This window comes from Benincasa hispida, chromosome 10 (genome assembly GCF_009727055.1).
Source record: "Benincasa hispida cultivar B227 chromosome 10, ASM972705v1, whole genome shotgun sequence".
NCBI classification, from domain to species: Eukaryota; Viridiplantae; Streptophyta; class Magnoliopsida; order Cucurbitales; family Cucurbitaceae; genus Benincasa; species Benincasa hispida.
Genome location: NC_052358.1, coordinates 58,287,305 through 58,300,241, shown reverse-complemented (window position 1 = coordinate 58,300,241; position 12,937 = coordinate 58,287,305). Strand labels below are relative to the sequence as shown.

The window sequence follows — 12,937 nt, the reverse complement described above, 5'->3', positions numbered from 1 at the left end:
GAAATCTGTGAAGGAGAAGATGAAATCGGTGAAGGAGGATGAAATCTGTGAAGGAGAAGATGAAATCGGTGAAGAAGGATGAAATCTGTAAAGGAGAAGATGAAAACGGTGAAATGAAGGAAAGAAGTTTGGTTTTTTATGCTAACGCCAAAACCGATCATAATGTATCTATTAACGCATTCTGACCGATTTTTTTTTTAATACAGCGTACGGAAAAAAAACAATAAAATATTTCCAAATGTGTCTCTTCGGCGACAAAAAAAACTCTCACCAATTAACTTTCAAAATAACCCCAATCTAAATAACCCCAAAATTAGGATTTATCTTTTATTATAAAAATTAAAAAAAAATGACCAATTTCAGTTGTTATTTATTTTTATTTTCTATCAGCGCCGCGCAACTCCTCAACTCGCCCTCTCTCTCGCACAATCACTCTCCCTGTAATCATTCTCTCTCTCAACCGCTCCCCTCACGCCAGCATCCCCGCCGACGATCGCCTTCTCCACGTCAGCAGTCACGCTGATACCGTCGCACGCCGGAGCAGTCGTTGGAGGTAAGCAGAGCGTTTTCCTTCTCTCTCTCTCTCCGTCGCAGCTGCTGCCGTCTTCAGTCGCCGGCTACCGCCTGCATGTACACTGCCGCCGCCCTCGGTTGTACAAGATCCACGTGCAGCAGCAGCAGCCCAAAACGCTGAATTTTCCTTGTTGGGCATCTGTCTACGTTACCCACGACTCGTTGGACCTTGAGTTGACTTACCCACTTGGTTCCGGCTTCCGATCTCAGTTTTTGAATAGTTCGGAACATTATAAAGCAAGGTATTGAGTTTTCTGTGGTGATTTTTCAGTGGGTAATACAGTTCAATCTCTCTTTGAACTCACTATTTAACATTATGTATTGAACTTTAAATTTTGGAATTTTTACATGGACAGGTTGTTATATTAAGGAGAGGCGACCTTGAGTCAGAAATTTCTTGGGTAAATTCTTGAAGGCTTGATTGGGTCTCAAACGTTGAAACTGATCTGAGATTGTGATTTAGGATTGGACTGCCACATTTGTAAGTCGAAGGAGAATTTATTTGGTTGCTGGAAATTTGTTGAGGTAAGTTAATAGCGTTTAATTTAAGCTTCAGAGCAACTTTGGTTTAAGATCTTATGGATAAAATTTGATCCAGGTTTATCAAGGACTTCTAAGTAGTGACAAGTTACATTTTGGTAATGGTTGGAACTTAATTTGAAATAACCTTAGTGTTGGAAAGCCTTGAAGGCAAGGTTGATAAAGCCCTGAATTGTGAAAGAATGTTTATGAAACTTTCTCTTTTTATTTAATAAAGTCTTGTTTCATGGAAGTCATGAATGTTATGTTATGCGCGTTATGCATGTCAAGTTTGATGTGATTATGAAGGAATGGGCTATTATGTTGCACGAATTGGAAAATGATTGTCTATATGAGACCTCATGCATGTGTGGATGCTTATTAAAGTCATGAAAACCTTCTTAACTACAAGAAAATGGTGCATGTCAAGGGGCTCTAGTGCATGAAACTAATGTTCTAGGGTTGGTGTGCATGAAAGTGATGCATACTTGGAGTTTGAGAGGTTTGCGGTATATGAAATTGATACATACCTTAAGTGGTAATTTAACATACGTTTTTTTCCTTCTTACAATTTGGAAACATCATCTGTATTCCTATGATTGGGCCCTTCCATTTTTTGTACTTTTTTGGATATTTCATTCAATAAATGAAATAGTTCCTTAACCAAAAAAAGAAAAAAAAGAAAAAAAAATTGTGTTTTTTTATTTTACCAATCTCCAGTCTACTTCCTTTCACCCTGAGCATGTGAGATGATAACTTTGTGGTTTTATTCACTATTCATTACCGATGTATATTTGTTATAGCTTTCAATGGATGTTTACTTGTGAATTTTGATTTCATTGGTTTTCTTTGTTGATTCATATATGAAATCTAATATATGTTTTGATTGGTCGTGTCAGGAACTTATCACATTTTTTTCTCAGTTTAAACTCATGGTTCTACTCTTTCTCTTCAATCTGCTCATTCTAAGTATTTATTTTTGTTTGTTTAGGCACTTTTATCGACGACCTTACTTGAACAGGATTTGTTCTATAGGGGTTGTACAACTGTGTCCTTGAGTTCTAAGGCACTTTTCAAGAAATAGACATGAGAAATCTTTCATCAAATTCATCATTGCTTCTCAGCTCTCTTTTTAAAAACAAATCTTTTGGTTTGCAATCAGAAATTCCAATAAAGACTATTTTACGGTCATTATCTTCTGAGCATATCAAGCACAACAACGATGCTTCAGTTGAAACCTCTTCTAAGGTGGCATGTCAGAGCAACTTAGTTTCTTTAGAGTCCATTAATGGAAAATGTGACACCTCTCTCAATTCAGCTCTATCTGAAAGTCATGTGATAAACACTCTTTTAAGCAGCAAAAGTGATCCAGAATCAGCATTAGAGTACTTCAAAAGGATTAAGAAGGAGATGGAATTTGTCAAGTGCACTGATGCTCTATGTATCTTGCTTCTCATTTTGATGAATTCGGAAAAGACACACAGAGAAGTTCAGTATTTGCTCAATAAATTTGCTTCAGGAAACTCAGGCCCCTCTACTTGTCTTATGGACCGTTTAGTGGAATGCACAAAACTCTACAGTTTTTCATTGGATATTCAGGTTTTTAATTATTTGTTGAGTAGTTACGTTAGAGCTAACAAAATTGAAGAAGCTCTTTGTTGTTTTAATAAAATTGTAGAATTTGATATAACGCCATCAGTTCGGTATATGAATATTCTTTTGACTGCCATGGTTAGGAAAAACATGATTTGCGAAGCACGGGAATTGCATAACAAAATGTTGCTGGTAGGAGTTCCAGGTGACTGTTTTACATTGCATATTATGTTGCGTGCTTGTTTGAAGGAAATGAATATTTTGGAGGCAGAGCAACATTTTTTACAAGCAAAAGAAAGAGGAGTGGAACTTGATAAAAAAACATATAGTATTTTTGTCCATGTGGTTTGTTTGAAACCGAACTCTGGATATGCTCTGTCTTTGTTAAGAGAGATGAGGGCAAGAGGTTGGGTTCCTTCCGATGATACATTTACAAGTGTTATTACTGCTTGTGTGAAGGAAAGGAACATGGCAGAGGCTTTGAGGCTGAAAGATGACATGGTCAATTTTGGGAAGTCTATGAATTTGGCTGTTGCAACAAGTTTGATGAAGGGTTATTGCATGCAAGGAGACCTGAGAAGTGCTTTAGATCTGGTGACTGAAATAAGCGAGAGTGGTCTGGTGCCCAACGAAGTTACATACTCAGTTCTGATTGATGGTTGTTGTAAGAATGGGAATATTGAAAAGGCATGTGAGTTTTACTCTGAAATGAAAACTAAGGGCATTCGGTCAAGTGTTTATTCTTTGAATTCTATAATACAAGGGTATTTGAAATGTCAATCTTTGCAAAATGCATTCATGATTTTTAATGACGCAGTTGAGAGCGGTCTTGCAAATGTTTACACGTTTAATATTTTATTGTCTTGGCTTTGTAAGGAGGGTAAGGTTAATGAAGCTTGCAATTTATGGGATGAGGTGATTGTTAAGGGTATCAGCCCTAATGCAGTTTCTTACAATAACATAATGCTCGGTCACTGTAGAGAAGGTAATATTAATGCAGCATGTAAGGTGTACAAGGAGATGCTAGATAATGGTTTTACCCCAAATGTATATACCTTTTCTATTCTAATGGATGGTTATTTCAAGAAAGGTGATATTGACAATGCTTTTAGTATATTTCACAGGATGATGGATGCTAACATTCTCCCCACAGACGTCACATCAGGCACTATAATCAAAGGTTTGTGCAAAGCTGGTCGTACCTCTGAGGGAAGAGATTTGTTTAAGAAGTTTGTTTCTCAAGGCTTTGTTCCTACGTGTATGGCTTACAATATTATTATTGATGGTTTCGTCAAGGAAGATGACATTAATTTGGCCTTGGATGTTTATAGGGAAATGTGTGAAGTTGGCATTACTCCTAGTGTTGTCACCTATACGTCCTTGATTGATGGATTTTGTAAAAGCAATAATATAGATCTTGCTTTAAAGTTGTGGAATGATATGAAAAGGAAGGGTCTTGAATTGGACGTTACAGCATATGGCACTCTCATCGACAGTTTTTGCAAAAGAAGGGATATGAAAAGTGCACATGAACTTTTTAATGAACTTCTAGGAGCTGGTTTATCTCCAAATGTTATCATTTACAATAGCATGATTACTGGGTTTAAGAATCTGAACAACATGGAAGCAGCTATTGACTTATATAAGAATATGGTGAATGAGGGTATTCCATGTGATTTGATAACGTATACCTCATTGATTGATGGACTGCTGAAAGAAGGAAGACTTCTCTACGCATCAGATCTCTACAATGAAATGCTTTCCAAGGGTATATTGCCTGATGATCAAACATACACAGTTCTAATCAATGGTCTTTGTAACAAAAGGCAATTGGAGAACGCACACAGGATTTTGGAAGATATGAACGGAAGAAACATGACTCCTAGTGTTCTGATTTATAACACATTGATAGCTGGGCACTTTAAGGAAGGGAATTTGCAAGAGGCTTTTAGGTTGCATGATGAGATGCTTGCTAGAGGTCTTGTTCCTGATAATACTACCTATGATATTCTTGTCAGTGGAAAGTTCAAAGGGGATTGTAATTATAGTAGAGATTTGAGTTTCTAGGTTGCTAGACTCGCCCTTCTGTACTGTTACCAAAAGAAAGCATGGTTATTAGGTATTTTGTTTCACCTGTGTACATTTGTTTATTCTGCATGATATGTTCTTTAAGAATCAATATCAAGTGTGAAGATAATTTGTTAACGATTTATCATAATTTTGTAGGTGTGTTTTCTTTTTCATTTTGGATACGTCAAAGAGGTTCCCGTATTTGCTCATTTTCAGTTTCAAAGGTATGTTTTAAAAGTCAAAATTTGTTTAGTTATTGCCTTTTTTTCTTGAAAAAGAAAATTATTTTAATTCACCCATCATCTTCATGTAAAAATCCCTAGTATGAATTTCTTTCAATATTTTGCAGAGATATCCGTTAATTATTTAATTGTTTAGGGAGCCTCCTTCTTTTATAGCTGAAATCCTTTCTGGTGGAGGGAGTCCCTTTCTATAGGTTTGGTTTTTGTATGCTTGTATATTCTTTCATTTTTTTCTCAATGAAAATTCTTATGAAAAATCTGTTAATTGTTGAAATGGTTCAAATATCATGAGCAAACTTGCGGAAATTTTGCATGCCCCTCTATTGAATTTGCATTAGTTATTTAAGATTATACCTGGTAGGACTTTGAATTTCAAAGGGTGTCTATGAATTTATCTAACAAGTGTTAAACCTTTTAAAAAGTATCTAATAAGTTCTTGAATTTTCAACTTTGTATGCAATAGGTCCCTATTAAACTTTTTTTTTTTTTTGAAGTTCCTATCTTCTCTAGACTCTTATAAACAAAGATGAGAATCCTACCAAATGAATCACCTCAACATAGTTGCCCATGAGGTGACCATTCACGAAGTAATACTTAATAGGCAAGGTTGTTATGCAAATAAGTTGGTTTGGACACTCACGAATATCAAATAGAAAAAAAAAGGAGGCAAGGTCTTTATTACTATTATTTATTTATTTATTTATTTTAGATGAAGAATCATGCCAAGAGACTAGCTTCAATCCTAAGGCTAAGCCACTCTACAAGGTTGATGACGAACCCCAACATAAATGATTCAATATTTGTTGAAACAAGAAATAAAAAAATTTCATTGAAATTATGAAAGTGACTAAAATTCGATAAGAATTAATATTATTGTTTTTGGATATTATTATTTGGCTCTCTCAATTGTTCAACCACCTTCTTTCTCCTACTATTTGTCTCTTATGTTTGACAAACAGTGAGGAGAGCACCTGGTATTGGATTGTTCTTTTTCTCGTTTCTGTTGGCAAAAACTACTCGCATCCTTCGATTTTCATTAGGTATTCAGCAACATGATTCGAGATAATGTGGCTTAAATCTTGGTGGGTCCTCGGTTATCCTCTAAAGCCCAATGGTTATGGTCTAATGCTGTCGAGCCCTAATTTCTGAAATTTGGTTAGAAAGAAATCTTTCTTTCGTCAAATCGCTATGGAACCACTTTCCTTTTGGCCTCCATGTGGTGCTCTCTCTAAGATCTTTGAGGACTACACCATTTAGCATATTTCTTTAAATTGGAATGCTTTCACTTCTCTAAATTAATTATGTAATTTGTTCCAGTGATTTTTGTTGAGAAATCTGTTTCTATTTCCTTTATTTGTAATTCTTCTCAGTGGGATGTGAAGACGGCATTTGGAGTGTGTCAACCTAGTTGAGATAGTCGGGTACGCCTACTGATTCCCTTTCTCTTAGTAAACAATATTTTTTGTATGGATGAAATTGGTTCATTGTTGGTCATGTTTATATATTTTTGTTGGTGAACATGTAAGTAAATTCCTGATGGCAACTCTGTCTTTTGTCCATGTTCGACTTATATGCTCTGCAACTGGTAAAGTATATTGTAGAGTTGTTAATTATATAAATAATATTATTGTCGAGAATTTTTAACACTATTTTTGTCTTTTGTCCATATTTAATTAAACTACATTATTTTTTTTTTCTAAAAATTCCCAAATAGACAGATAATATCTAATTTAAAATCCATTGCATTTTAAAAAATTGGTAGAATAAATCAATTTATTTATATTTACAAAATATGCTATTTAAGGTAGTAGTAATTGTATAATACAATGCCTCTAGAAAAAGTCATAAACAACCTTAAACCCTAAATCCATATTTAAGAATTTATCAACAATCCAAATACATAAATCTTGAACTTAAACTAATATAATTTGCGTACCAAATAGCCGCTTTGAATCTGAACTAAAATTATCAATATCCTGAACATTAACTTTCTAAATGCAGATTGAAATAGTTTGCATGGCAAACATGGACTTCTTAATTCACAAACCCAATAGATTAAATCAAAGACTAGTATATCCAATTCTGCTCCTCAAACATCCCCCTACTGTTATTGTAAGGCTAAATGCAACATAGTTTCTATTTCATGTACTTTTTTTCTCTCTCTCGAATTCATTGGGATTTTGAGTTTAGAGCTTGGTCTTAAATTTCGACTTTTAAAGATGTGATTTCTTTTACAATTTGCATCTCTAGAACATTCAAGAAGGCTTGATCTTCACACTGGTTGAGTATTCAAATGTGATATTAGTTAAAGGACTTTGTTTTTATCTTACCATTGATCACTAGATTATGAAGATAGTCCACTTCTAATCTTCCATTAGGATTTTGAGTGTTCTAGGGTTTTTGAGTTAGGAATCACAGTGGTTCATATCTTCAAATAAAACGTGTTTCAAATTTGTTGGTTTGAGTTAATTGTAGATAGCTAGACTAAAGTCTAAAGAATTTCTCTAGACAACTCAACAAATATGAAATTTCATAACCATGAAAGATTATAATAATTATACTCCCTGACTCTTTTTTTAGAATTTGAATCTGCCATTGAAGAAAGAGTAGTGTCATGACAGTTCATTAAAAAAAAAAACTACCATAATTGGATGTTTTATGACATCTAAAACCTGTCGAAATAAACATATAAATGACATTTGCAATCGTCAGTTATTATTATTTTTTTTTTGAGGAAGATATTTACTTTCCAATTTTAGTCCAGTGTACTACTATGAAATCGTAAATTTAGTTCAAACTTTTTATTTTTATTGTTGGTTTCTTCAAAAACTTTCTTTTTTTTTTGTTATTTATTGGCATTTTTCAATATAAGTTTTTGTAAACATATTCATATATATTCTTTGCACGAAATTATTATCATTATTAACTAATTTTGATAAAATTTAACTTTGAAGGATTAAATTTAAGATTTATTAAAAATATAGAGACTCAAATTGAACATTTAAAAGTATATGCAATAAAATTAAACAAACCCCAAATTAGAGTATAAGAAACCAAAACGATGTTTTAAAAAATTTTAATCAATGACTTCTAAAAATCATGACGTTTTATAGTTTAGACGAATCATTATGTCTTAATTCAACCCAAACCAATGTAATTGGGAAAAAAAATTCATTGAATGAATTTTATTCCTATAATTATGATCATTACTAAAACTATTTTTTTGTCTAAGTAGGTTTCAATTATTTTCTTTAGTTTCAAACTCTTGTTTTTATATTATTTAATTTATAATGAAAAAAAAAATCAAACAAAATTCAAGAATTCAACTAAAGAAAATTTTTAAATTTTGAATTTAAAATAGATATTATAAAAATTTGGAGAGAGAGCAAATTTGAAAATATATGAAAAAAAAATATTTTAAAATTTTTGTTAACAAAATAGAAAGGTCCTGAAGTGACTATATTTGTTGGGATTTTTACAAAATATTTGCAGAGTGATTGTCCCAAACCGGAAAAGCAAGAAAGTGATAGGCTCCAAAAACGGTAAAAAGGGCAAGAAAGTGATAGGCTCCAAAAACGGTAAAAAGAACCTGTGATTTTGGTTTCAAACTTTTCGAGATAGAAATACTTTAAAGTTAAGTATGCTAACTTTAATTAAATTTCCTTTATGTTTTCTCTAATTTTTTAGGGTGAGAAAATGATGTGAATTATACACAAATTTTGAGATAATGATGCTTTTGTCATTGAAATCTGGAAAAGAATTATTTTATGTCATTGTAACCATTTCTTACATAGTTATTTTTTTCCTAATGGATCATAATTTTTCTTCAAATTTAGAGTTTTTTACATCGTGTTTCATATTTTTGTTATTTATTTTATTTATTTTTTAATTTCTCAAGTATTTTTCTGCTTGGTTTTTTCTCAACCATATTAAAATCCTGTCAATATTATCAAAAGAAAAATAATCATAAAGTTCATGTTTATAAAGAATATACAATCATAAACTTATTTTTTCAAAGGAGAAAATATGTCATAGAATTGAAGTTTATCTTTCACGTAACCGAAATTAAAATAAATGAGCAAATTAGTTTTATTCTTTCACTCTTTCATACTTGCTTGACTTGTTATTAAGACTAAAAATTAAGAAATACTTTAATATTTTTATAATTTAAAATATTTTTTATTGCAATTGTTGGGAGATTGAGAAGTTGAACTTGATATGTTTTTTAAAATTCTCATCTTCCACCCATTGACCAAAAATATTTGGAATATTGCTTGATTTTGGGCAAACAAAAATTTTATTATATTTATCATTATTTCTGTTGATCCCAAATTTTAGTAAAAAAAAAAAAAAAAAAAAAAATCTGACCTTCAAGTGACAAGAACGATAGGTTTGTAACTGAAAAGAGAGGATTGTAAAATAAAGAAAAAGGACACTGATGCAGTGATGTCAAAGTCTGTATGAGAACTAATAGAGAGAAGAAGTCTAAGTCATAAATGGGGTATTTATAAGGATTTAATCTAAAGGTTTAACTTAAACTTTCTGAGATTAGGATGCCAGTTTTTTCTAATCCAAGCAAGTTAGATCAAATCTTATTTTATCTCATTTTTATCTTTGTTTTTTTGCTTTGTTCCATCAAGCCAAAATTACTCTCAACAATTATAATGGTAAAATCAACTTTGAAAAAAAAAAAAAGCCTAGATTATAGAAAAACACAAGAGCGGTTTATTATGATTCTAATTTTTGAACATTCAAAAGTTTCATTAGTACCCAAAATTAGAAGAAAAAAAAGAGTTAAGAAAATATCCTTGTCATTAGTCTTTTTTTTTGCAAAACCATTAGTAATTCTTCAAAGATGCCTTTGAACTTTTAAAGAGTTTTATTAATATCCATGTGTTAAAAAAAATTCAAAAATACATTTGTTGTTGTACATGGGCGGAAAACTATTAGTAACTCATTCTTCAAAATTTTACTTAACTTTCAAAAATTGCATTAGGTATTTTAAAACATAAATATAGGAAATTTTCAACACTTGTGTACATCAATTTCTTTGAAGTTAATCTTGAATTGGAAAAAAGTCAAATTTAAACTCACGTAGATAATTTCATGATAACACCTTCAATGTGCTGTTTTATGCTTTGATTCATTACTCTCACACACTTATCATCTATTTTGTAGAGATTGAGTGATTTAAGGACATTTAGAGGACATTGAAAAATTTAGGCTTTAAATTCATATAGATACCCTAATAATAGCAAATGTGCTATTTTATGCTCTTTATTTAGGCTTGATTCATTAATGTCACATGTTTTTGTCTATTTTGTAGAGATTGATAGATTTAAGGTCATTTGGAGCATCTTAAAGAATTAAGATCAAAATTGGAGTTAATCGAATTTAAATTGAGTAATCAAGTAATCGAGTCATGAAATTCAATAGATTCAAGGAGGAAGTGTCTAATGGAGAAAAATAAATTGGAAAAGTAGATGAAACGACAACAGCCAGGGATGGGAGGATGGAGAAGAAAGAAAGCCATCAGATTTGTAAATACTAAAGATACTGACCAAATAAAATATTTTCCAACCTCACAGGCTAAAATGTTAAGTATGAAAATTCAAGAATCAAAATGATACTAAACTTAAACTTTAGCAACTAAAACTGCGACTTCAACTTCTTCCTTGATTGTATATGAAAATTTAATCTAATTGCTATTTAAAATGTACTAATAATTTTGTTAATTAAATACTACGAATTAGAAAGCATTATTAAGTAAGCATATTATAGGTTTGAAGATTCCTGCATATAATTAGTATAATACTTTTGAGTTTTTTTTTTTTGTATCGATGACCATTATCAGTCTTCTAAAATGATTAATGAATTTACCTCAATAAATAAATGAAATCTAACATTCTTGTTTATGTCAAAGCACACTACACATTTTATATAGTATCGCATTAAAAATGATCATAGTCTATTGTAGCCCTAATGTGAGGACTATATTTATTGCGATCTTCATTTTTCTCACTTTGTCATGCTTTTGCCATGTATATTGCGGTGAAGTGAAGAAAATTGAAGATCAGGATAGAGAAGATCATCATGTTAGGGCTATGCGATAGATATGATCATTCCTAACAAGATATTGTATGAAACATGGTAGTGTACTTTGACGCAACCATAAAGTTAGTTTTCATTTGTTTATTGGATGGTTCATTAATTATTTAGAGGCCAAGAATGACTCATGGTACAAAAATTTCTTTTATTTTTGTAAAAGAAAAGAAGATCCAATTGCAAAACGTTATATTGTGTATATAGATTTTAATCTCACATTTTTTTTTTGCTCAAATTTGTTTATTTGAATGAGTGGTGAAATTAGCATTCTTAGGTACTTCTGGAAAAAAAAAGAAGAATATTGGTAGCTAATTTTGATAATTATTTTGGTTGGATAATTTTTGTAAACAATCTATCATATGCTCTTAAGTTTTTGATTGTGTCAATTACAACATCCAATAATTTCAATACTAAATTTTTATAATATTAAAATATTTATAGTTGAATCAATTTAGACCCTTGATTAATTATTTATTACTATTCACCTAATTCCATTTAAATCAAATAAATATTATTAAAATATAATTATTCTTTTTCCAAAGTTATACCAATTTCAACACATAATTATTGCTAAAGAAAGTAGAGGAAACAAAGGAAGACAAGAGATGAAAACAACCCCTCATATTAACAAAAGTTAGATACTAAGGTCCTAATCATTAGTTTTTGCTTTTAAAAATTAAACTTATACATCACTTCCACCTCTAAATTTCTTCATTTGTTATTTACCTTTCAATCAATGGTTTAAAAAACTAAGCCAAATTTTGAGAACTAATAAAAGTAAGCTTTCAAAAAGTTGTTTTGTTTTTAGAATTTAACTAAGAATTCAACTAGTGTACTTAAGAAAAATATAAATTAATGTAAGAAATATGGATGAAATGAGCTTAATTTTTAAAAACAAAAACAAAAAACCAAAGAAGTCTTGTGCACATGTGAAATTATATGTTAATGGTTCTAAAAAATATTTTGACAAAAATTCTAAATTAATTCAATTATGAAATTTTAGAGGAGTTTAATTAATACAAGTATTAGTTTTGGGTTACAATCTCAAAGTTTACATAACTTTTTTTTTTTTTGGGGGGACAAAATTAAAAGTTCATTATTTCATTATTAGACATAAATTCAAACTTAAATTTAATAGATCAATTAATTTTTGAAATTTTTTTACTTTGTCAAGTACGATATACATAAAATTGAAAGTTTATTATACACAAAATTGAAAGTTTTAAAACTTATTATATACTTTTAATAGTTCAAGAACTAAATAGATACAGTATCAAAGTTTATTGAATAAACTTGTATATATTATAAATATTATGATAATAGACGCCCATTAGATACTCTTAGTGTTCATTGACCATGTGTCATGTCCGCGTTTCCCAAAGTGTTATTCATGTGTCTCAACATTACACATTATTAGTGTTTATGTAATCCACCTTCTAGTTGCCAAATTGTCTATAAATAGTGGCATTTGGTGGGTTTTGAAACACACACATTGAGCAAAATCTATGAAAATTGGAAAAACTTGATATTTTAGAGAAATTCCTTATTTCATAGTTTGTTATTTTATTTATATATTATGTTATATTTATTTTAATATTATGTTATATTATTTTTTCTCCATACCCGTGTTATATTATATTCCTTATTTCACTATAGGTAGATCCTAAAAATATATCGATTTTTCTCTCTTCGTTATAATTGATAAATTAAATGTTGCTTTACATATTTGATATATATCAAATTTCTAATATAAATATAATATTTTGTAATAGTATTACTATGAAAATATTATAAAATTAGAATTTTTCGTCATTGATATTAATGACAATAATTAT

At 30.5% G+C, this 12,937-nt stretch overlaps 1 protein-coding gene across 7 annotated transcripts; it reads left to right on the top strand.

Annotated features, from left to right (window-relative positions):
• The first annotated feature begins 375 nt into the window (after positions 1-375).
• LOC120087729 (pentatricopeptide repeat-containing protein At3g54980, mitochondrial-like) lies at positions 376-7,667 on the top strand. Of its 7 annotated transcripts, none has more exons than XM_039044613.1 (6): positions 376-815; positions 930-1,098; positions 2,084-4,804; positions 4,912-4,979; positions 6,368-6,418; positions 6,999-7,667. In XM_039044613.1, exon 3 carries the CDS (start codon positions 2,179-2,181, stop codon positions 4,750-4,752), a length of 2,574 nt encoding a protein of 857 aa, XP_038900541.1. In that variant the 5' UTR covers positions 376-815; positions 930-1,098; positions 2,084-2,178; the 3' UTR covers positions 4,753-4,804; positions 4,912-4,979; positions 6,368-6,418; positions 6,999-7,667. The 7 variants fall into 7 exon arrangements, with proteins under 7 accessions (XP_038900541.1, XP_038900540.1, XP_038900539.1 ...); XM_039044612.1 differs by lacking the exon at positions 6,999-7,667 and adding an exon at positions 5,105-5,191 and having other exon boundaries at positions 6,368-6,646; XM_039044611.1 differs by lacking the exon at positions 6,999-7,667 and having other exon boundaries at positions 6,368-6,646.
• Positions 7,668-12,937: the final 5,270 nt, after the last annotated feature.

Coding starts and splice junctions, on each gene's coding strand:
- LOC120087729 (XM_039044613.1), top strand. CDS start 2,179: ATGAGAAATCTTTCATCAAATTCATCATTGCTTCTCAGCTCTCTTTTT.